The sequence below is a fragment of the Cannabis sativa genome, chromosome 3, assembly GCF_029168945.1.
Source record: "Cannabis sativa cultivar Pink pepper isolate KNU-18-1 chromosome 3, ASM2916894v1, whole genome shotgun sequence".
NCBI lineage: Eukaryota > Viridiplantae > Streptophyta > Magnoliopsida > Rosales > Cannabaceae > Cannabis > Cannabis sativa.
Genome location: NC_083603.1, coordinates 36075178 through 36098404, shown reverse-complemented (window position 1 = coordinate 36098404; position 23227 = coordinate 36075178). Strand labels below are relative to the sequence as shown.

At 38.0% G+C, this 23227-nt stretch overlaps 1 protein-coding gene across 1 annotated transcript; it reads left to right on the top strand.

Annotated features, from left to right (window-relative positions):
• The first annotated feature begins 1372 nt into the window (after nucleotides 1-1372).
• On the top strand, nucleotides 1373-1956 carry LOC133036044 (uncharacterized). Its single transcript, XM_061112514.1, has 2 exons — nucleotides 1373-1603; nucleotides 1843-1956. Exons 1-2 carry the CDS (start codon nucleotides 1373-1375, stop codon nucleotides 1954-1956), a joined length of 345 nt encoding a protein of 114 aa, XP_060968497.1.
• Nucleotides 1957-23227: the final 21271 nt, after the last annotated feature.

Genomic DNA, 23227 nt, shown 5'->3' with positions numbered 1-23227 from the left:
ACATGGTCAGCATCCTGAAGAAGCTTTCACTGTAATCAAGAAACACTAGATTAAGCTGAATCCCATGAAATGTACATTTGGAGTCTCCTCCAAGAAGCTTTAGGATTCATTATCAGCTCGTGTAGAATCGAAGCAAACCTAAAGAAGATCAAAGCCTTTATCGACATGCCTTATCCCAAGAAACACAAGGATGTCCAATGTTTTATTGGTCAGATAGCTGCACTCAGCCGGTTCATTTCAAAGACAACAAATCAGTGCATACCATTTTTCAAGGTATTGCGAGGTAACAAGAAGTTTTTGTAGACTAAAGAGTGCAAGGTTTCTTTCCAAAAATTGTAGGACCTTTTGACCAAGGCTGCTATTTTATCGAAGCCTATGTAAGGATAAGATTTATACTTGTACTTGGTAGTGTCTGATCATGCTATTAGTTCTGCAATTGTGCGAGAGGAAGAAAAGGTCCAGTGCCTTGTCTACTACGTAAGAAAAAGATTGATGGGTGCGGATTCCAGGTATCCTATGGTAGAGAAACTAATATTTTGCTTACTAACTTGTCTCAAAAGCTGAGGCCATACTTACATGCCCACGATATAAAAGTACTCACAAATCATCCCCTACAACAAGTGCTTCAAAAGCCGGAGTCTTCCAGCAGATTGCTAAATGGGCCATGAAACTTAGCTAATTTGATATATAGTACCAGCCCCAAGAATCTATTAAGGGCCAAGCCCTTGCCGACTTCATAGTAGAGTGTTCAAGCTTAAATGACCTTCCGGAAGATCCAGCTCAGGAACTGCCAACATGGAAGATCTATGTAGATGGAGCATCCAACTAAAAGGGAGCTAGGGCCAGAGTCATTCGTATTTTTCCCACAAGGGCACTAGCTCTAGAGTGCTTTAAGTTTTTTGTTTTTGCGCCTCTAACAATGAAGCAAAACATAAAGCTTTGCTGGCAGGTCGTAAATAAGCTAAGGAAGTGGGGGCCCAATAGATGGAAGTGTACAGTGATTCCTAGCTGGTGGTGAATAAGATTTTTTGTGAATACTAGATGAAGTGTAAAAAAATGGCTTCATACATTATGATGTCCCGGCAACTGTTGCAAGGATTCAATAGCTACAATGTTTGCCAGGTTCCAAGAGACCAAAATTCATTCGTGGACATGCTAGCTAAACTTGGAACAGATCCTGCGATCATTCAACACAGAATAGTCCCAATTTTAAATTTGGAAAAACCAAGCATTGAGGTCCAGGGGTAAATTCCATGGTTAACAACTCTTATTCCTAGATGGCACCCATTTACAACTTCCTGAGTTCTGGAGAGCTTCCAGAGGACAAGGCAACTTCTACGAAGGTCCAGTAGTAGGCTCCCGTTATGTGATTATGGATGGGAAACTCTATCGTCGAGAAGTATCAATGCCATACTTGAGGTGCATTGCTCGAACAGAAATTAGCTCAGTGATCCATGAGATTCATGGTGGCTTTTGTAGAAACCATACTTACGAGCCTAGTCTCTCCAAGAAAATTCTTCACAAGGGGTGTTTTTTACCCACAATGAAGAAGAATTGCATAGAGTATGTAAGGAAGTGTGAGCAATGTCACTGGTATGCTAAGGTTCTGCTTGCACGACCCACTAAGATCACACTTATGAGTAGTCCATGGTCTTTTGTAGTTTTATGATAGACAAAATAGGATCCTTCCCCACAAGCAAAGGAGGAGTCAAATACGCGATAGTCCTAGTTGACTATTTTACCAAGCGGATTGAGGTAGAACCAATGAACACCGTCATGTCCAAGAAGGCCTTGGACTTTATCATTAAGAATATTGTGTATTGATATGGACTTCCATACAAGATTGTCTCAGATAATGGGAAACATTTTGATAGCCAGCACTTCACTGACTTTTGTGCCCATCATGGAATCGTGAAAGGCTTTTTAGCTGTAGCCCGGCCACAAGCCAATGGGTAGGTGGAATCCGTGAAAAAGATTTTGAAAACTACATTGAAGAAGAAACTCCAAGCCTACAAAGCTCACTGGCAAAAAGAACTTCCATGACTTTGCTGGGCCTACCAGACAACGGAGAGAACTTCAATAGGACACATGCCTTATGCAATGGCTTACACGTGTGAAGCATTAATACTTGTGGAGGCCACTGTCCCGTCTCATCGATGGGATACTTACGACCCTTCCCAAAACCATTCCTTGCTCCAAGAATCATTGGATTTATTCAAAGAACTTACCAAGGGAAGATTGCCTGACACTTCAACTCTAAAGTGAATAGTCGTACATTTGATGTTGGAGATCTCATCTTAAGGAGAGTATCCCCAACTTTGCAAGAATCGGGAGTGGGGGTAGTTGGCCCAAATTGGGAAGGCCCTTAAGAAATACTTGAGAAAGTGGGCTAAGGAACTCTTTAGCTCAAAAGTATGGATTGATTGAGGGTCCTTCATGCCTAGAATGCAAACCACTTACGTTAGTACTATAAATAGGCAAAAATGATACAGCCTTGATGAAGTCCATTGAGCTTTGTGTAAATTTTTATGTAATTACCTTTTTTATGTACAACCTTTGGGTATAATGAAATGAAAATAGAACCAATTTACATTTAAATTTACGCTTCACAATTTTAAGTCACAAGCTATGTTTTAAACAAGTGACCAAGAAGTTGGAGAAGTCCAAACTTCTCAGCTCACTTAGGGGGTACTATGGCCACATGTGCCCCAAAAACGTACAGTGTGCTATGACTAGTTACTTTGCTTACGCATATGCATAATTTTTATCGTAGCTTACAGTCAAACCTTAAACAAGATACATTTTCAACAAAATTCATTAAAAGGAAAAATACGCTTCAACTCCTTCTTCAGGTTGAAATAACTCTAAACATTGAAATTAGAAGCGTATTCAGCCAAAATTTCGATAAAAGGGAAAGACTCACCTGAATCCCTTCTCAAAAGTTTCAATATATCGCTTAAAGTTTTAAATTTCTTGAATTCGTTAAAATGGGTAGGCCTTGCCTGAACTCATGTGCATTTTAGCCTTGTCTTGCTTAAAAGATATTGTCTAAAGTTCATAGTGTGTAAAATTGGACCCCCAAATTTGTGAAAAGCCTTTGTGGCCTTAGGCTTTTATGGATGAAGTTCGTATGGAAAAGTACGCTGCAACACTATCACAATTTTAGCCCAATTCATGAGCAAGGAATAACGCCTGAAATCTACAACATGTTAAACCATTTTTCCTAAAGCACAACTTCACAAAAGTAAAAGTCACTGAACACAAATAATGGAGAGGTGCATCCTTGAACAAGAAAACAATCCCTGGCTTGCGCCCTCGTCACCAGACCAACTAGAACTTCACTTGTTTCTTTGGCCTTAGTGTTCTCAAAAGGATTTGTCCTCAAATCTTCACTTGCATCAAAGGGATCAAATTAGAAACATTAAAAGTAGCACTAACATTATATTCTCCAGGTAAATCGAGACGGTATGTATTATCATTGATCCTTTCAAGAACTTGAAGCAGACCATCTTGTCGAGGTAGCAATTTGGAACGTCTTTGGGATGGGAATCGTTCTTTCCTCATGTGTAACCATAACCAATCACTGGGCTCAAAAACCTGCTTGTGACGACCCTTGTTAGCTTGCCTTACGTATTGCTCGGTTCTTCTCTCTATGTTGAGTCGTGCCCTCTCATGAATTTGCTTCACAAATGTTGCTTTCTTTTTTCCATCTAAATTCAAATGCTCATAAACAGGTAAAGGTGGTAGATCCAAAGATGTCAAAGGGTTAAAACCATAAATAATTTCAAATGGTGAGAATTTAGTAGCAGAATGCATAGAACGATTATAAACAGATTCAACATGCGGTAAAAAATCCTTCGAAGTCTTAATATTTTTACTTATGATAGCCCTCAATAAAGTGGATAAATTTTTATTAACTACTTCTTTTTTACCATCAATTTGAGGATGAAAAGTAGTAGAAAACAAAAGTTTTGTCGTGAGTTTTTCCCACAATGTTTTCAAAGAATAACTTAAGAACTTAGGATACAATGGTTGTAGGTATACCATGTGGTACCTCCTCGGGAAACACATCCTTGAATTCCTGCATAATAGAAACAACAACACTAGGCAGCAAAGAATCAAGTTGGTTAGTGCTTAAAAGAGCCTCCTGGTAAACGAACAAAATCATTGGTTGTTTTGTACGCAAAGCTTGCGTAATCTCACTTTTTCTTGCAAACAAATTATTTTGTTTCCTCTCTATTTTTATCTCATTGATAGAACTCTTTTTGTTATTTTCTCTCTTACTTGCTTCAATTGTTTTCTATCTTGGACTCTCTTTTTTCCCATTCTCTTGCTCACTTAAGTTCTTTTTATCACTCAATTTCTTTTTATCACTCAAATTCTTTCGGTCACTCAAATATTTCAATCTCATTTGATCTTCATACACTTGTTTTGGTGTCAAAGGAGCTAGAGTTACTGTTAGCTGAGTGAACATGAATGAGTACTTGTTAGTGAAGTCGTCATGGTGGAGTTTTTGATCAAATTACAAAGGTCTTCCTAGAAGAAGGTGTCCAACTTGCAGTAGGACCACATTGCACAATACCTTATCCTCATACTTGCCAATTCAGAAAGATACCAAAATTTTTTTGGTAACTCTCACTTCACCACTATCATTCAACCATTGCAACTTGTAAGGACGTGGATGTTTAAGCGTTGGAAGTCCTAGCTTCTCAACCATATATGAACTTGCAATGTTAGTACAACTACCCCCATCAAGGATCACACTACATACCTTGTCTTTCACATGACAACGAGTATGAAAAATGTTCTCATGTTGTACCTCTTCTTCCTCTTCTTTTACTTGCAAATTTAATGCTCGTCTGGTGACTAGTGCAAGCATGTCACCATATTCTGGCCCATACTCTTCATCTTCTATAGAAGCATCTTCTAATGGTGGCATATCAACAAACTATTCTTCATCTTCAGAATCTACTTTACCATTTTCCCGAATGACCATAACTCTCTTATTTGGACATTGGCTAGCTATGTGTCCTCGCCCCTAACATTTGAAACACTTTATCGCACTAGATTGAGATGAAATAGGGGTTGTTTTTCCTTGAGAAGTTGTAGTTGTCGTGGCTGGTTTGAGTGTAGAGGATGAACTCGGTTCGCCTTCTTTCTTTGGGAAGTTTGATCTTCAAGGTGTTGTATTTGGATTATTTAGACTCGGCCTTGGTTTTGAGCTCTAACTACCCTTCTTGAGCTACCTTTCAACTTTGATTGCCATAGGCACCAAATCTTCCAATTCCTCATAATGGTTTAGTTCAAATGTATTAGCAATCTCTCGATTCATCCCATTCAAAAACCTTGCCATTGTTGCTTCCCTATCCTCTTCCACATTTGCTCTAATCATAGCCATTCCATCTCCTAGTAATAGTCATCAACACTCTTGTATCCTTGAAGAACACCTTGCAACGTGAGGTACAAGTCTCGATCATAATGAGATGGTAGAAAATGCCACCTCATCACCCTCTTCATAGCCTCCCAAGAGTTAATCTCTCGTTCTCAATTTTGCCTGTTATTAATGCACAACTGATCCCACCGAAAAATAGCATAGTTAGTAAATTCAATGGCAGCAAGTTTTACCTTTTTCATTTCAATTTAGTTGTGAGAATCAAACACCAATTCAATCTTCTTCTCCCACTCTAGGTATTCTTCAGGATCATTCTTTCCTTGAAAAGCAGGAATTTGCATCTTTAGATTTGCCAAATAGTTATCTACGTAGTTCCTAGCTTCTCTATCCCGACCAAACCTCCTATGGTTACCCACTGGTATCCCATCTAATTCTTCATTAGAAATTATCTCATCCCCATCTACTTCGTTATCATCCTGTTGGTGAACCCTATTCCTCCGTGGACTCTATTGGGTTGCCTCTTCTACCTTATCTAACCTCACATGTATTTGTTCACAATCTTCTCTCATCATCCTCCTCATCTCCCCCATCAAAGCTTGAAGTTGTAGATTTGGAACCGTAGATGGTGTAGTTTCATTACCGATATTTTCTTCTGGAACTTTTGACATGATTGAATTATGCAAAAACAAAGTTAGAACATATATAGCAGAACCTCACCACTCTCCGTCACGTGTTTCACTCAAAAAAAATTTGTCACTCAATTTCACTCGTATTTTCAATCAAATTTGATGGCTTTTACCCTGAAATAAGCTTACACCTCTACCTTTCTCCACTCGTATTCTTCTTTAAGTTCTTTAAAAACTAAGCAAACATTACAAGAAAGGATTCAAGCAGCAATTCCAACCAACAAATCATACGAACACTGATGAAAACTAAAAGAATTGATGATTTTTGGAACACTTGTGTGGGATTTTGGGAAATTTGATACCAAATATGGCAGACTCTAAGAATTCTCAAAATTTGGATGTGCAACCGCGACCCAATGCTTAGTTATGCATGAACCTTGGTATGAAGGTAGACGCCACAAACGGTGGTGGAAATTCATTTGATAAGTCACGTTGAATGCCACAAGGGATACTCTTAGATAAGTTTGAATAGTTCTCTCAAGAACTAAAGAAGAAAACCTCTCAAAATTTTATTCCAAAATATTCTAATTTTCCAAAGTCTTTACAAGGCTTTATATAGCCACCTTACAACCAATAAAAAAGGAAACTAAACAAAAGACAATTTTCTAAATAAAACAAAGATAGAATAAAGGAAACAAAATCGAAAAGGAAAGCTGCCAAATTCCTTGAAAAACGTGATCAGCTCAATTTGGGTCTAAATTGAGTCTACTTTGATGAGCAGCACAAATCTTTGTTCTCCTTCAGTGTTGACTGCACTCTGTTCTTGTTTTAAAACTCTGTTGACTAAGTTATTGAGTTCTTCTTTGAATCTCTTTGCTTGCGCCCTCGTCTTTGGGCCAACTAGAACTTGACTTATTTCATTGGCCCTAATGTTCTCATCACTCCTTCTTGATGTTTTCAACCTTGAGTTCTAGAGCTTTTCGGGCAGTTAGGGAAAGGTCCAGTTTGACATCAATCATTTGCATCTCCGTGAAAGTCCGCTCCACAAAGAAGGCTATCTAGAACCAATTTAAAGCATTGAGGGATAAGAATGACATTTTGTGTTAAGAAATAGAAATAGGTAAAAGTGGTAACAGGAAATACCCAAGTGGCTTGTTGTCTTGAGGTGTTGGCTAGGAGCACAGGGTCAAAACAACTAATGATAGCCCATTTTTAGTAGTCAATTCCGCTACGTTGACCGCATGTCCTCCATGGCTTCAGCACGGAAAGGTTCTAAGTCCCTGCCCAGATGAGGGACCAACTTCTAACTCATTGGTGGGCGGTCAATTATGGGAGCTAAATACCCTAGGTTCAGAATGCCTTCAGTAATCTTAACCCTCATCACCGGGGATAGCTGGTCAGTCCGGGACCGGAGCACCCTTTGCTCCTCTACTAGCCTTTGCTTCAAATAGGCATCCACCTTCTGAACCTACACCAAACCCTCTACCCCAATATGAGTGGGCTTCACATGAAATTTGAATGGCAGAGGAAGAATGTTGGGAAAATATGTTTGGAGGCCTTGGGCTGGTTTGGTTGGATGGACAGAAGAAGTTTAGGTAGAAATGGCTTGACTGCCCGAAGCTGGAGGGATTGTTTTCTATTGGCTGTGTGTTTATTTGGAGTTCATCTTGGTCAAAGAGTTAGGGGTCACAAGGACAAATTTCCTGTCATTGGCATTGTTAATTGGTGGTTTGGTCGACAAGGGTGTTTGTTGGTTCCCATCAGGAAGACTTCCCGCTGTAGAAGATTCAGAGTTTCCAGGGGTAGAATGTTTGGCTCTTTTGTCCCCCCTTCCATGAGGGGGAGCAGTGGTTGCACACTTTAACATTGCACTTGACTTTGGGAGCACCATTCCTTCCGTGAAGTCCTCTTTGTTAGAGGTGATCATGGGCTCCCTATTGTCAGGAACGATGTTAGGTGGAGCCACCATTTTAGCCACTCCACTGCTTCCCCCTCCATGGGTTAATCGGGTCTTGGTAGAATCTCTAATCTTAAGTCGGGTGTCGAAGGGTTGGCTACCTAGTTGGCTTTTTGGTCTGGGTTTTCTTTTGTTGCCCCTTAAACTCAACAGCAGCATTGACCTTCTTGATCATGTTCATCAGATCAATAATCATTCTGGATTCAAGCAGATTTGGAAAAATTAAAACACCACAACAAACAAATCAGTCAAAAATGTAGAAAATAACAACGCAAATCACATGGTTTCAAGTAAAGACATCATGTGAGTACAACTATAGAATGTGTTATTATATGGTTCACCTCTCACAAACAAAGTTACTGTTGGAAATTATTTTACCAGGATCTTAGATCTACACACAAGTATGTTGTTTAAACACCCTAAATATGAACTTTCTAAAACGATAAATTAAACACATATAAAGTTAAGAAAACCTTACATTGATGCAGCGGAATTAATGTCTCCTTCAACTCAGATCTCTAACCCTTGAATCCTTTCTGTAGCAGAGTATAATCATAATCTGAGCCCGAATGTCCTTCTTCTTCAAGTTTGATCCTTCACAGTCTTCCAATCTATGATTGAGTTACTGCTTGCTGTGTGTGGGCACTTACTCTTTCACTAGGGTCACGAAAAAGATGAAGGGAAAAGAGAGAGGGATTTCGGCCAGGTATAGAAGGTGGGGAAGGCTCAGTTTTTCTGAAGAGAGAAATTTTTGTCAGAAAGGCTTGTGAAAATCTTGTTATTTGACTGAGCCATCACTTTGTATTTATAGGCAACTACTAGGTTTAGGTTAGGATTTATTTGGCATTAAAATAATGAAAATATTAATTTGAAAAAGCACATTAAGTGGCCGGCCATGGTGTAGCAATGGGCCTCACTTCATTTTGCAATTTTATCAAATTTTATCTCTATTTTCTCAAAAACGCCAATTTTCCAATTCTAACCTTTTAAATGCCAAAACTAATTATTTAATAACTAAAATAGATTATTAAATAATATTGTTATTTATTTTAATTATTAATTAGACATATAAAGTCCATTAATAAATAGATAAACCTAGAAAACTCTTTTCTTTACAATTTCACCCCTGCTTAGTGAAAATTCATAAAATTAGACATAGTCTAACTTTAGAATTATAATTGATCAATCACGAATCAATTAATGAGTCTTACAAGCAGAATGTTCTCAACTAGAATGGGGACCATGGATCTATATGCTGAGCTTCCAATAAGTGAACCAAATTTACCAAGTAAATTCCTACTTATTAATTCTTCGTTGAATCCACTCTTAGAACTTACAATTGCACTCTCAGACTTATATAGAGCATATTGTATGTTCCACGATATCAATATACTATCTCATTTAACCATTGTTATAATCTTATTGTGATTTAAAGATCCTCTATATAGATGATCTACATCGAGATGGGATTTCTTTACCGTTCTCACCCCTCAATGTATTTTGCCCCTTAAAACACTTAGCTACCTGTAAATGGTGTTTAGTGATCTAATAATTAGTCAGTTAAACAAGAGCTCATCCATTTACTTCTATTTGCTAAGCTCGAAGGGAATCATCACTTGACTTCTATACACCAGTAGAAGCTATAGATTCCATATTTATGTTCAGCACTCCCACTCAATCATACTATCATGTTCCCAAAATATACGTATCACCCTGACCCAAAAGTAGGCTTAACTAATAAATCAAAGAACATGAATAAAATCTTCAAAAATTCATAACTAATTCAAATAAAATCGAAATTGAGTTCTGTAAAAGGCTAACTTGCTTAATTTTTTTCATACTATCCATTAAAAATAAACATATTTATTATCACTTAACACTTAACTAATAAATCAAAGAACATGAATAGCACTCCTTAGTTGAGCCCAAGCATATCAGGATTTAGATTCTTTTAATCTTAAGATCAAATACTGATATTGACTTGGAAAGATATGTATAACGGTAAGTTTGTAATATCTTAACTTAGTTGCAATATCGGTCCTGTCCAATGTATACTCCATACATTCGAAACTAGTATACTTTACTAATGCCCTGGAAAGAACATAACACTTACTCCAAGTGTAAGTACACATCATCGCTGATTATCACATTAGTGTAAATCCAATAACACTGATGAAACAGGGACCAAAACTTTTGATTCATATGATCACAATCACATTCCACTGTGTTGACGATACTGTAATTGTGAATAAACATATGATCTGGATTTAACTGATTTTGTGTGTATGAATGTAATAAACATATTAAACCATTAGCATGTAAAATTCATGCAAACATCAATCACTTCAAATTTCTTATATTGATAACTAATCAGATTGTAAAGATTTTTATTTAGGGCATAAAACCCAACAGTTACTTCTTCCCGATCAATGAAGTTGTCATGTTCCCTGATGTTCGAGAAGAACATAGTACGGAAAGGACCCACTTTAACAATGCTTGGGGGAATCCTCGGTTCTTATAGTGCCTAACTAGTTGGTTTACCCTATCAATGTAATCCTTCCTTGCATATCTACGAGGATCTCGACTTAGGAAAGAATGGCAAAACCCTCTTCGTCTATCAACAATAGCTAAAATAGATTGGGGTTACGAATTACGCGGAAGGGCTGATTACCTCTTCCCAAAGTACTCGCTTCATAACTGCTCGTATCTGGATATGCCGCTTAGAACCTAGCCTAGATTTCCCCTTCTTTCGCGAGGGGTTTGAGATGGTGACTATTCCAGGCAGCTATAAGAAGTTCCTCATCCTTGGCAAATTTTGTTATCGCAACCAACAGTTCAAAGGAAGTGTGCTCTTTGAGGTCACTAGGGGTCTGAGGTTGACCCCTTCCATTAACTTTGTGAAGGCGTTGGAATGTGGCTATGAGGTCGTATTGGCGTAACAACTCAATGGTCACCAGTAACTTTACCCTCTACTCCTCCTCTGAGAAAGGCTCATAGAAAGTGATTTGTTGCCTTAACTCATCCGTGAGCTCTATTCTGGGAAAAGACTCTGCAAGAAACAAATCCGAGTTAGATCTTGTAATAGGGTCATCTTTCAAGTCAATGAAGGAAATAAAAATAAAAAGGAGTGAAAGATTATACTTGGAAATTTAAAGTCCAAGGAGAGTATTGCAACACGCCTTATGGGAAACCCTGTTGTGCAAAATCAATACTCGCAATGGTCTGGGCAATGAGAAGAAGTTTTCGTGGGACACTTTGCATGTTTGTATTTCTAGAAACAGTAAAACCCAATTTTTGTAGGATATTCATGCATGGGTTGGAGTTTTAATTCATAGAAATGTAGTATATCTCTCAGGGTTAGAGTAGTTTGTCCCCGGGACCTAAAAAATACAAACCACCCAATAAATAGCTTGTATGCAACCGGCAAGAGCTGCAAGGGAGTGATCCAGCCTTGATGCAAAATTCAACAAAATAAGTCCTAGGTGGGTGTTGAGCTTCGCAAGAGATATGGGCCCAACTCCAAGCTTCGAAGCCATCCAGACTTTGCGATGTTGATGCCCCAAGAAATGACCTCCGGTGCCACATAATTCTTAAAAATTTTTGTACTCCTCCATCAGTTGAATATGCTTCAAGGAGACCATAGTTGCTTAGTTTATATGGCCTTTGATCTATCTCCCAAATAAAATCATTGAGAACTAGAGGAGCCACAGACACAATGCAGGCTTTGCCTTTGCCTTTACGACATCACTTAGATTGAATGGGTTCTGCAGATTCCTCATCTAGAATGGGGTCTTCGAGGTTCCCATCTACAGGAGGCACTTCTATGGGCAATGTCTCAAGAATCTCCTCAAGATTCACTAAGGCCAGTTGGAAATCGCTGCCTTCGTAAGACATTGAAAAAGTGGAAGGAATTTCCAAGTAGTCAATACCCTACATCCAAATGACAAATAAGGTACCTAGGGAAGCCTCCCCCATGACTTCTTGGAGAGGTCCCCGTTGGACTCATCACCATCAAGGTTACTACCAGGAAGTAGCCTGCTGTGGTAACGAATTTGGAACCTGCTAAAAGTTTAAAAGTTTCTTTTCCACAAACAAAGCAAAATGAGTACACATAATGAATTAATAACTCGGGAATGTTAGCCACCCAAGTAATTCAAGCTCAAGTGGTAAGCGTTCCAGTAACAACCACCAGCAAGGGAATGGGAAGAAAGGAAAGTTCACTGGCAAATCCGAACAAGCTCCTCGAGAGAATCATGCCAAATACATGGCATTCACTATTTCGACTGAAGATATAGAAAGTGTATACATGGCAACTCAGTCGCTGGCCCTGTATAAGAAGCCCAGGCCCATGAAGAAAGATGCCAACAAAAGGGACATGAAAAAGTTTTGTCGGTTCCACGGAGACTACGGGCACGACACTAATGAATGTTACAACTTGAAGCGAGAAATTGAATTCCTAATAAGGAAAAACAATCCACACCTACAAAAGTATGTTAAGACCGACCAAGGTCAGAGAAACGACAACAACCAAAATTTGCTACCTCTACCGGTAGATGGACATCTGTAAGTCATTATTGGAGGCCCGCACATTGCTGGAGATTCGAGCAAATCTCGGGAGAGGTATGCCCAAACAGTGCAACACGAGCAAGAAGAAGTCATCCTAGTCGTGCAAGAAAGGAAGCCTAAAGTTCCACGAGCAGGAGGGCCGATCATAACCTTCAACGATGAAGACGCTGTCAAAATTAGATTTCCGCACAACAACCCGATGGTTGTGGAAGTCCAGATAGCCAATAAAATGGTGGCCAGAACCATGATTGATAATGGAGTCTCTTCCAACATCTTGTTCAAAACTACTTACGAAAAGATGGGACTCCAACTCAAAGATCTAAACCCATGCCTCCAGCCTGTCTATGGTTTCTCCGGTCAAGGAGTCGCACCTCTAGGACAAATTCATCTACCCCTCACTATTGGACAAGCTCCGACGAGCATGACTGTAATGGCACAGTTCCTGATATTAGATGTTCCTTCAGCTTTTAACGTAATGCTTGGCCGGCCGGCATTGTATGACTTAATGGCTGTCACGTCAATCTTTCACTCGTGCTTGAAGTTCCCAACAAAGAATGGGGTAGGGTGTCTAAGAGGAAACCAGCAGTCTGCTCGGGAATGTTATAAACTTGCAGTGGCCAAGGCTAAGAAGGAAGTATCCTCCAGCCAGAGCACAGACAAGGGAAAAAACATTCCTAAGTAGGGAACTTCCGAAGGCGGGGATGAAGATGTGGATCCTCGACTTGGGGACCCAAGCAGCAATGTTGGAATTGTAGATGAATTAGAAGAGATCGAAATCGATCCAGATATTTCGACCAGAATGCTAAACATCGGAAAAGGTTTGTTGCTCGAAGTAAAATCAGAATTGATAAAATTTCTAAGAGCAAACCTAGACGTTTTTGCCTGGTCACATGCGGATATGGTTGGAATCGATCCTTCTATCATTTTACATGTTTTGAATATCGATCAAAACTTTCGGCTAGTTCAACAAAAGCGAAGGCTGTTGCACAAAGAACAAGCAGTAGCCTTGAAGGATGAAGTTGAAAAGCTGCGCAACAACAACTTCATAATTGAAGCTCTCTACCCAGCTTGGGTTGCGAATCCCGTACTAGTGCCAAAGCCGAACAAGAAATGGCGAGTCTATATTGATTTCACAAACCTCAACAAGGCATGCCCTAAAGACTGTTTTCCACTTCCAAGAATCGATCAGCTCGTACATGCAACAGCAGGGCACAAAATATTAAGCTTTATGGACGCTTACTCAGGTTACAATCAAATCAAAATGCATCCACCAGACCAAGAACATACAAGTTTCTGAACAGATATGGGTCTATATTGCACAAAGTCATGTCGTTTGATCTAAAAACGCTGGAGCTACGTACCAAAGATTGGTAAACAAAATGTTTAAAGATCAAATCAGGCGAAATATGGAAGTATACGTGGATGATATGCTAGTCAAATCTACAAAGGCTGGGGGCACATAGAAGACCTGGACGAATGTTTCAAAGTCCTCAAAAAGTACAAATTGAAACTAAATCCCTTAAAAGTGTTCCTTTGGAGTCAGCTCGGGAAAGTTTCTAGGCTTCATCGTCAATGCCCGAGGAATTGAAGCTAATCCAGAAAAGATTCAAGCCCTCTTGGACATGAACTCGCCAACAAAAACGAAAGAAGTGCAAAGCTTAACTTGTCGGATCGCCACACTTAGCAGATTCGTTTCAAAATCAACAGACAAGTGTGTCCCATTCTTCAACATCCTGCGTGGAAACAAGCATTTTGAGTAAACAGAGGAGTGTGAAAAAGCTTTCCAAGAGCTAAAGGCATAACTTGCAAAACCTCCCGTACTCTCAAAACCTCTAGATGGCGAGGAACTGGGAATATACTTAGCTGTCACGGAACATACCGTGAGTGCCGTACTAATCAGAGAAGAGAATAACATACAGAACCCAGTCTATTACATCAGTAAAAGACTCATTGAGGCCGAGGGTCGATACCCGTTAATATAAAAATTTGCCTACTGCCTCATATTAGCAACAAGGAAGTTGAGGCCTTATTTTCAAGCTCATCTTGTTTGGGTAAATACCGAACAACCACTATGCCAAATACTTAAAAAACCATATGCTTCTTGGCAGCTACTCAAGTGGGTGGTATAGTTGGGCCAATACGAAATCACTTTCCAACCTTGAACAACAATCAAAGACCAAGCCTTGGCAGACTTTGTGGTAGAATGCACTGGCAAAAAAGAAAGCATACCAGAAAGCAACCTCGAGCCGGTACAAATATCTCAGCCAAGTCAAAATGAGGACAAACTGACCTGGAAACTACATGTAGACGGGTCATCTACAGATCAATTATCTGGTGCAGGAATTGCCCTTGTCACGCCTGGGGGGCAACACCTGCACGCTGCAGTCAAGTTCGGATTCAAAACATCTAACAACAAAGTCGAGTACGAAGCTCTAATTGTTGGGCTAAGACTGGCCCAAGAGATGAAGGTCGAACACATCGAAATTTGCAGTGATTCAAAGCTGGTGGTAAATCATGTATCTGGAGAATACGAGGCTTGAGGAGAAAAGATGATAGCATATCTGAGCAAAATACATGATCTGCTCACACAATTCAAAAGCTATGGTCTCAGACAAATTCCAAGAGAAGAAAATACAACTGCAGACACGTTAGCTCGATTGGCAAGCAGCAATGTAAGAGACAAGGCAAACTGGATTCCTATCTAGTTCCTCGAAGAGCCTAGCATCACTGGCACAGAAGAAATCGAAATGATTCATACATTCCAAAACTGGATGGCACCAATAGCAGCCTACCTCGAGTCTAAGAAACTACCAGATAATCGAAATGAGGCAGGAAAATGAGAAGGAAAACTACACGGTATATCATAGTAGAGGGAGTGATGTACAGAAGAGGATTCTCGATGTCGTTGCTCAGATATGTCACTCAAGAAGAAGCTGCACGGCTCCTATTTGAAGTTCACGATGGATTCTGTGGAAATCATGCCGCCGGACAAAGCTTATCCAAGAAAATTCTAAGGCAAGGTTACTTCTGGCAAACAATGATTGAAGATTCAAAAGCCTACATCAAGAAGTGTGACAAATGCGAGAGATTTTCAAAGATACCAAGAGCTCCACCCAACGAGTTATCACAGATGCAAAGTCCGTGGCTCTTTGCCATTTGGGGGATTGACCTAATCAGACAATTACCCAAAAGTAAAGGTGTAGTGCAGTATGCAGTAGTAGCAGTTGACTACTTTATCAAGTGGACTGAAGCTGAACCACTCCCAACCATTACATCAAAGAAATTTGAAGACTTTATGGTGAAGAACATAATATGCCGGTTCAGACTACTGTACAAAATAGTCTCAGATAATGGCAAGCAGTTTGACAGCCAATCCTTTACTGATTTCGATGTGGACCATGATATCATCAAAAGTTTCTCCGTAGTGGCGCATCCTTAGGCAAATTGTCAAGTTGAAGCAGTCAAAAAAACCTTGAAGGATTGAAGGATACAATGAAGAAAAAACTTGAAGATGCCAAAGGAAACTAGCCAAAAGAGCTTCCTGAAGTTCTATGGTCATACCGTACAACTGAAAAAACAGAAATTGGACAGACACCATTCGCAATGGCGTACGGTTATGAAGCTATGCTACCCGTCAAACTCGAGCCACCTTTTCACAGAAGATTGACGTACGATCAAGGTACCCATCACATACTCCTAGCAAATTCACTTGATGAAATCAAAGAAAGAGGAGCCACTGCAAACTTAAAGTTGATGGCCCATCAACAAAAAGTAGCTCAGTATTTAAACAAACAAGTGAAAGCTCAGAATTTCTTCGTGGGAGATATGGTCCTGAGAAGGGTATTCCTAAATACCAAAGACAGTACGACAGGTGTACTTGGACCCATCTGGGAAGAACCATATCAAGTGGTTGAACTTCTCAACTCCGGAGCATACAATTAGGTAAGTATGACGAAAAAATGCAACTCATTCTAGTACCACGGTATTGGAATGGAGAACATTTAAGAAAATACTACCAATAAATTACTAGGTTGGATGACCACTCTAACTACTAAATGAACATTTGCTTTTAAGTGAATGGCCTTCTGGGCGGACTACGCTCAAAGGTTTCGATAAAAGAAACAAAGTACTCAGGTCGGGTGACCACTTTAAAGTACAGTTTCTTATGTCTGCAATTTGTTTTATCTCATGTTAAGATAAAAGATCAGATTTGATCAAATAGCTCTGATGTAAGTTACTACGGTAACAAATACACTTTTCAATCAATAAATGAATAAAGATAGTTATTTCAAAATTCAGATTGAGTCGAAATTATAACCATGTTTCTAATTTGCCATACAATGCGTACAAAAGGTTTGGTCAAACCAAAAACACTGAACAAATAAACAATATATTTGTAAAAGACAAGTGACCAAAAGTCATACGTCTGCTCGGTCACTTGGGGGGCACCTATACCTGTATAAAGCATTTGGTAAAAATAAAACAATCACAATTGCACGACAATTATAAACAGAGAATGAAATTCATTAAGGATAACAAAAACACGTAATATCGGGATTAAAAGCTACCTGGTCAGCCTGTTGTCCAAAAAATGAAAATCATTCCAAGTTTAAAGACCGCTTGGCCGATCATGATGTCTTAGAAAAGGCCCTGAGGCCGAATAAGATATATAAAAATAAAGAGATAAAAAGAGAAGTGTTTAACGCCGTAGATCTCAAAAGATAAGTATTTTTGTAATTTTTTTTATTTTTATTATGGATCATCCTAATGGTGGCGACTATTAGTAAGACTTACAAAAGTCTGAAACAATGGTGGAAGCTCATAAGATAGAATTTCCTTGACTCTCGCCTAAACGGGAAAACGCTGGATTCTTATCTTGATCGATTAAAAGGTTGCTAGAATGTTTATCATTTAAGATGAGCTGACAAGTCTATTCAATGGATGGTATCTTTGACTCTCGCCTAAACAGGACACTGATATCAGTTTGTTGGAGACCTTGGAAATTATTTAGGTTTGCATGTTTTAGTATTTTCGCTTGTCATTCCTATTTGCTAAATGTTTAATAATTTCTGAATTGTGTGTGAATTTATATTGAACCATGTTATTTTCTATTATTAGTTGTAGTTAGATTTTTGAATCTTCATTGTTGGTCTAACTTGGCTTGTTGTTTTTAATGGGAGAAATCCCTAATTGATTGTCATCCATTAAACAAACATAATAGTGTTAGATCTCGGTAGATAAACATTTGTAAATGCAACATCTAGCTGTTCATCAATAGATGACACCTTAGAGTAGTATTTACAATATGAAACAATGAAGAGTTTATAAAAGTAAGAATAACTTTGACTCTCGCAAATCGGGACATCGTTTGATTCTTAATTTTTAATCAAAATTATCCTTTATTTTTTCTCTTTGCTTATAATGGTTCATAAATCATTTGCTTATAATTTCATTCTATTTTCTCTTAAGAAATTGAAGGGCGCACATGATTATATTCTCGACATTCTATCCCGAAATGATATAATCCTCGATCTTAGAATCTCATACTTATATATGCTTACTTTAGGCACTTAGACTTAGAGTTAGACTAGTAGTGGTGGTCCAAGATAGAATCAAAAATCATATACATTTGGTATAAATTTAAGTCTTTGACTTTAAATTTTAGACTCCAAATAGAAATTTTATATTTATATTTCCAATATACATTACAGTTAAACTTTCACAAGTGATAAATATCCATTTTCTGTCAATGGATTCAAACTGTATGTTAATATGGAATGTGAGTATAGTATTCTGTGACCAAAATCCACTTGGACTATTCTAAGAACTCTTTGATGTAACTAGACCTAAATCATCAAAAGACCACAATCACATTCTTATATAGATCTATGGCATTTGTATCTTGTTCATAGTGGTTTTGACAAGATCCTTCTCTGCGAAGAGTGAATATGCCTATATCCACTGAAAGTATAATCATCTCATTCGAAGATGGATGTACATTCAGGGGTGGATATGAGTTTTTTGTTATATTCTTAAGACGATCACTCTAGATTTTACCTTTTTCAAAATAAATTTGAAATGTTTAAAAATTTCATGAATTTCTAGCAATGGTTAAAAACCATTAAGGTAAGTGGTTAACGATCTTGCGAACTGTGGGGGTGGAGAAATATTTGGATATGCAGTTCAAAGATCATTATGTTGAATCTTCAATTATATCCAAATTTAACTCCCCAGAAATTTGATTTGCATATTGATGATAGTATAAGGTCTATGATTAATTATCGTTGCCTAAATCCTTCTAGGGATATACCCTAGTGAAAAAAAAATAAGAATGATTGTATGGTTATGTACATAGTATAAACCATTACTAGATTCATGGATGACCTAATCGTAATCTCAAGAAAAGCTAGAACTATTAACCAAGGTTTGCATGTTTGTAAGCTATTCTAAGTGATAAGGGGTGGACCATCCCATGGTCATTAAGATAAGAAAGTGTTTGTTTTTACAAATACTACTTTTCTAAGATAATGAAAAAGTCTGTAAACAATGCAGCAAAGTAGAGGAGATATTTTTTTTATTGATTCTAAAAGTGTTCTATCATCTTATTATGTATAAGATGATCCCACTTCCTCTGTCGTTTTGACACAACTGAAGAGGTCAATACCATTTATGTTCATAGACAAAAGTCACCGTACCTTATCGTAGTGGGAGGGTTTCAAGGAACTTACCCTGTAATGACTTGGAAGACACCGGTGATTAAAATCCATTGTTTGTTTAAACAAGCAATGGATTGTCAGAATAAGAAACTAAGAAGAAAAGCCAAGAGAACTATAGTTAAAACCATTCATATGGAACAACCAAAAGTTTTCTATTACAAGGACAAGAAAGGAAATTTTCGTTAGTAAGTCTATTCAATGGACTTAACAAAACTTCCTGTTCCTAGTATTATAGGTTTGAGATTATCTAAATTTATGGCTTGCGGTATCCCTGGTAATTTACTTACTCTAGTGCAAGCAATTTACTTTAGTAAGATGCTGGAGCATTTTTCTAATGGCAATCTATAGAAGCTTTCGACTTCTAGACATGAAGAAATTTCTTGAATCAACAGTGAGAGGTCTCAGATATACTTTAGTATACCTTAGACCAGACACCTGCTATTGAGTGGGAGTAAAGAGTAGGTATCAGATTAATCCAAGAAAGGAACATTGGAAGACAATCAAGTGAATCTTAAGATTAAGAGGAGAAACTATATGTTAGTCGATAAGGGTATATTTAATGCTCTTAGACTACACCAAATCAAATTTCTAGACTTGTCTTAGTGCTAGAAAGTCTGGTGATGAGATGGTGATTACTCTGTGGGTGGAGTAGTGATTTTGGAGAAGTGTAAAAACCTATCTGAATTCTCTAACTCTACCAGAGAGACTGAATGTTAAAGTTGCATGAAAGATACTTATTTAGTTTAAGGAAAGTTCTATACTTTTTTTTGGCATTGCTCCTACATTTATTAACTACTAGTGTTACTTCCTGACTAACGCAAAAGTAGTTGCCAAAAAGTAAAGAATCCAGTATCCCTAAAGGAGTTGACATATAGAGAGGAATCTCACAATATCAAGAATTTTATGATTAAGGAAATGTAATGGTGGAAGAAAGGTTGTATTAAATACAACCTATCAAATCCTATTACAGAGAGTATACTACATACTACACTTGATTTGGATGTCAAGGTGGTGAGATTATTTGAAATGCACTTTTTGTTTTATATTAGTGCAAGTGGGAGTTTGTTGGGTTTTGTGCCCTAAATAAAACCCATTTCAGTATAATCAAATTTACTAGTTAATAAAGATCAGAAATCATTTTATGTTGTATGGTTCACATGATTTATTTCATGATTATAAATTCTATTAGGTCCAGATATGTATTTGTTCATGATTATAGTGTTGTCAACACAGTGGAATATAATCATGATTATATGTTCAAAAATTTTAATTCCCTGATTTGTCAGTTCACTACATTTAGACTGGCATGATAATCAGCGATATGTATGCTTACACCTTGGATAAGTGTTATATCCTTTCAAGGGCATTGGCAAAGTTTACCAGTATCGAATGTATGGAGTATATATTGGAAGGGACCGATATTGAAATTTGATTAGATATGATAAATTTACCGTAATATCTATTAAATTCAATAGCACCTAGTTGATTCTAGATCAAATGATCTTAATCCTGACATGGTTAGGTTCGATCTCAAGAGTGTTATTCATGTTCTTTGATTTTTTAGTTAAGCCTACTTTTTGGTCAGGATGATACGTACATTTTGGGAACATAATAGTGCAATTGAGTGGGAGCGCTAATCATAGATATGGAGTCTATAGCTTCTATAGGTATTTAGAAGTGAAACAATAATTTCCTTCGAGCTTGCTAAATAGAGATAAATGATAAAGCACTCATTTTAGTGACTATATTAGTTCACTATAATATTATTTATAGGTGGCAAAGTGTTTTAAGGATAAAATACATTGAAAGGGTGTAACAATAATTTTATCCCTATGCAATGTAGATCATCTATAGAGGATCATTAATTATTGGGATTATAACAATGGATAATTAATAGCGTATCTATATCGTGGAACATATAGAGCGTTCTATATGACTGAGAGTGCAATTCCAAGTTAGTGGATTGACTTGGTAAATTCTAGATCAGCTTATTGGAAGCTCGGTTATATAGGCTCATTGTCCCCATACTAGTTGAGACCATACTGCTTGTAAGACTCAGTTAATTGATTTTAGTTAATCAATTATAATTCTAAAATTAGACTATGTCTAGTTTATAAATTTTCACTAAGCAAAGGCTTAAATGTGAAGAAAACAGATTCTAGGTCTTATTTATTAATTAAGAGACTTTATTAAGTCTAATTAATAAATGTATTAAATGACAATATTATTTAATAAATAATTTTTAGTTATTAAATAATTGGAATTGGCATTGAAAAGGTTAAATTGGAAAGTTGGCATTTTTGAGAAAATAAGATGGGAAAATGACAAAATGGAAAAATTACAAAGTGGGGCCAATTATCCATTCTTTGGCAAGCCACTTGGTTTAGATTTTACCATTTAATTTTTTCATTATTTTAATGCCAAATAAATCTAACCTAATCCTAGGTGATTACCTATAAATTGATTGTGATGGCTCACACTTAAAGATTGATGAAATTTCACTTTCAGAATACTTTCCTGAGATTTCTTTCTATTAGGCCGAAACCACTTCCTCTCTTTTCTTCTTCATAATTTCAAACCTTGAGTGATAGAGTGAGTCCCCACACACATAAAGTGGTATCTCAATCATAGTGTGTAAGACTGTGAAGAATCCAATCAACAAGAAGGAGAATCGGGCTCAAGAAGGAGAGAAAGAGATCCAAGTTCAGATCTTGATGATGCTCTGCTACAGAAAGGAATCAAGGGCTAGAGATTTGAACGGAAGGAGTCATTTAATTCTGCTGCAATCAATGTAAGGTTTCTTAAACTTTATATGTGTTTATTTCATTGTTTTAGAAATTCATATTAGGATGTTAATGAAACATACTTGTTAGTAAATCTAGATCCTGGTAAAATAATTCCAACAAAAACAGATGAAGATCCAACGATGACTACTTCCCAGACTATAAATGGTCTGCCGCCAAATCTTCGATCACAGGTTCCGCCTGTGGGCCAAGTAGTAGGTTGGCAGACCTTATCTAGTAATTTATAAGGAGAAGTCATACCCGACGGTTCCAACCAGGCCAACGATGTCATTCCACCTCTCCACCAAGTCAATCAATCACTGAGACAGCCAGGCGTTTCTATATTCGAAAGGTTGGGGACAACTCATGATCTCAGAAATGATCTGAATAGAAGGAGAGGAGTAGACGATCAACTTGGCATGACGATCGTACAGCCCGGAACCCGTGCTCAAATTCCCGCTCAGAAAGATACTAACATGACTCAAATTGGCCAATATGCCAAATAGGTTAGTCCAGTTGTGCAAGCACAGCTAGACGAACTAAAGAGTATGTTCCAAGGCATGGCCGGGTAGAGAAACAATGATCTCGAGTTGGACCGAGCACGTGGAACCCCTTTCTCTCCCGAGATCAATCTCATAGGGTTGCCCCACAAGTTCAAAATGCCAACCTGGAAAATGTACACTGGAAGAGAACATCCTCTTTCCCACCTCAAGTATCTCGAGATGCAAATGGATCTGTAGGGGGTACGAGGTGACGTATGTTGTAGAATTTTTCCTGCTACCCTCTCAGAAGCCGCCCAGCAATGGTATTTCAAGCTGCCCCCTGGAAAGTTCAACTCATGGAAAGCCTTCTCCTCGGAATTCCATGCACAATTATCCTCCTCTCGCCAGCTTCTGTTGCATTTAGGAGACCTGTTCGAAGTCAAGCAAAGACCAGGCGAGCCTCTCTGAGCATACATTAGCAGATTCATGACAGAGGCGACCAAGGTTTCACGGGTAACTGAAGATGGAAAGTTGTCCGCAATACTGGGGGGCATTGAAGTCCTCGGTGAACTTTAGAAGAACATAAGGAAGAACAGCCCGGTAGACTCAATGAGTGATTTTCTCGACCGTGCAGAAGGCTTCATTAAACTCAAAGAAGCTATTTAGTGAGCAGAAGGTGAACAAAAGCCTAACAAATCAAAAGCT

What these genes read in the sequence shown, in the direction of transcription:
- LOC133036044 (XM_061112514.1), top strand. Translation starts at nt 1,373, where the DNA reads ATGGATGGGAAACTCTATCGTCGAGAAGTATCAATGCCATACTTGAGG. An exon ending in AATGTCACTGGTATGCTAAG is followed by an intron (nt 1,604 to 1,842) that starts GTTCTGCTTGCA and finishes CTTCCATACAAG; the next exon opens with ATTGTCTCAGATAATGGGAA.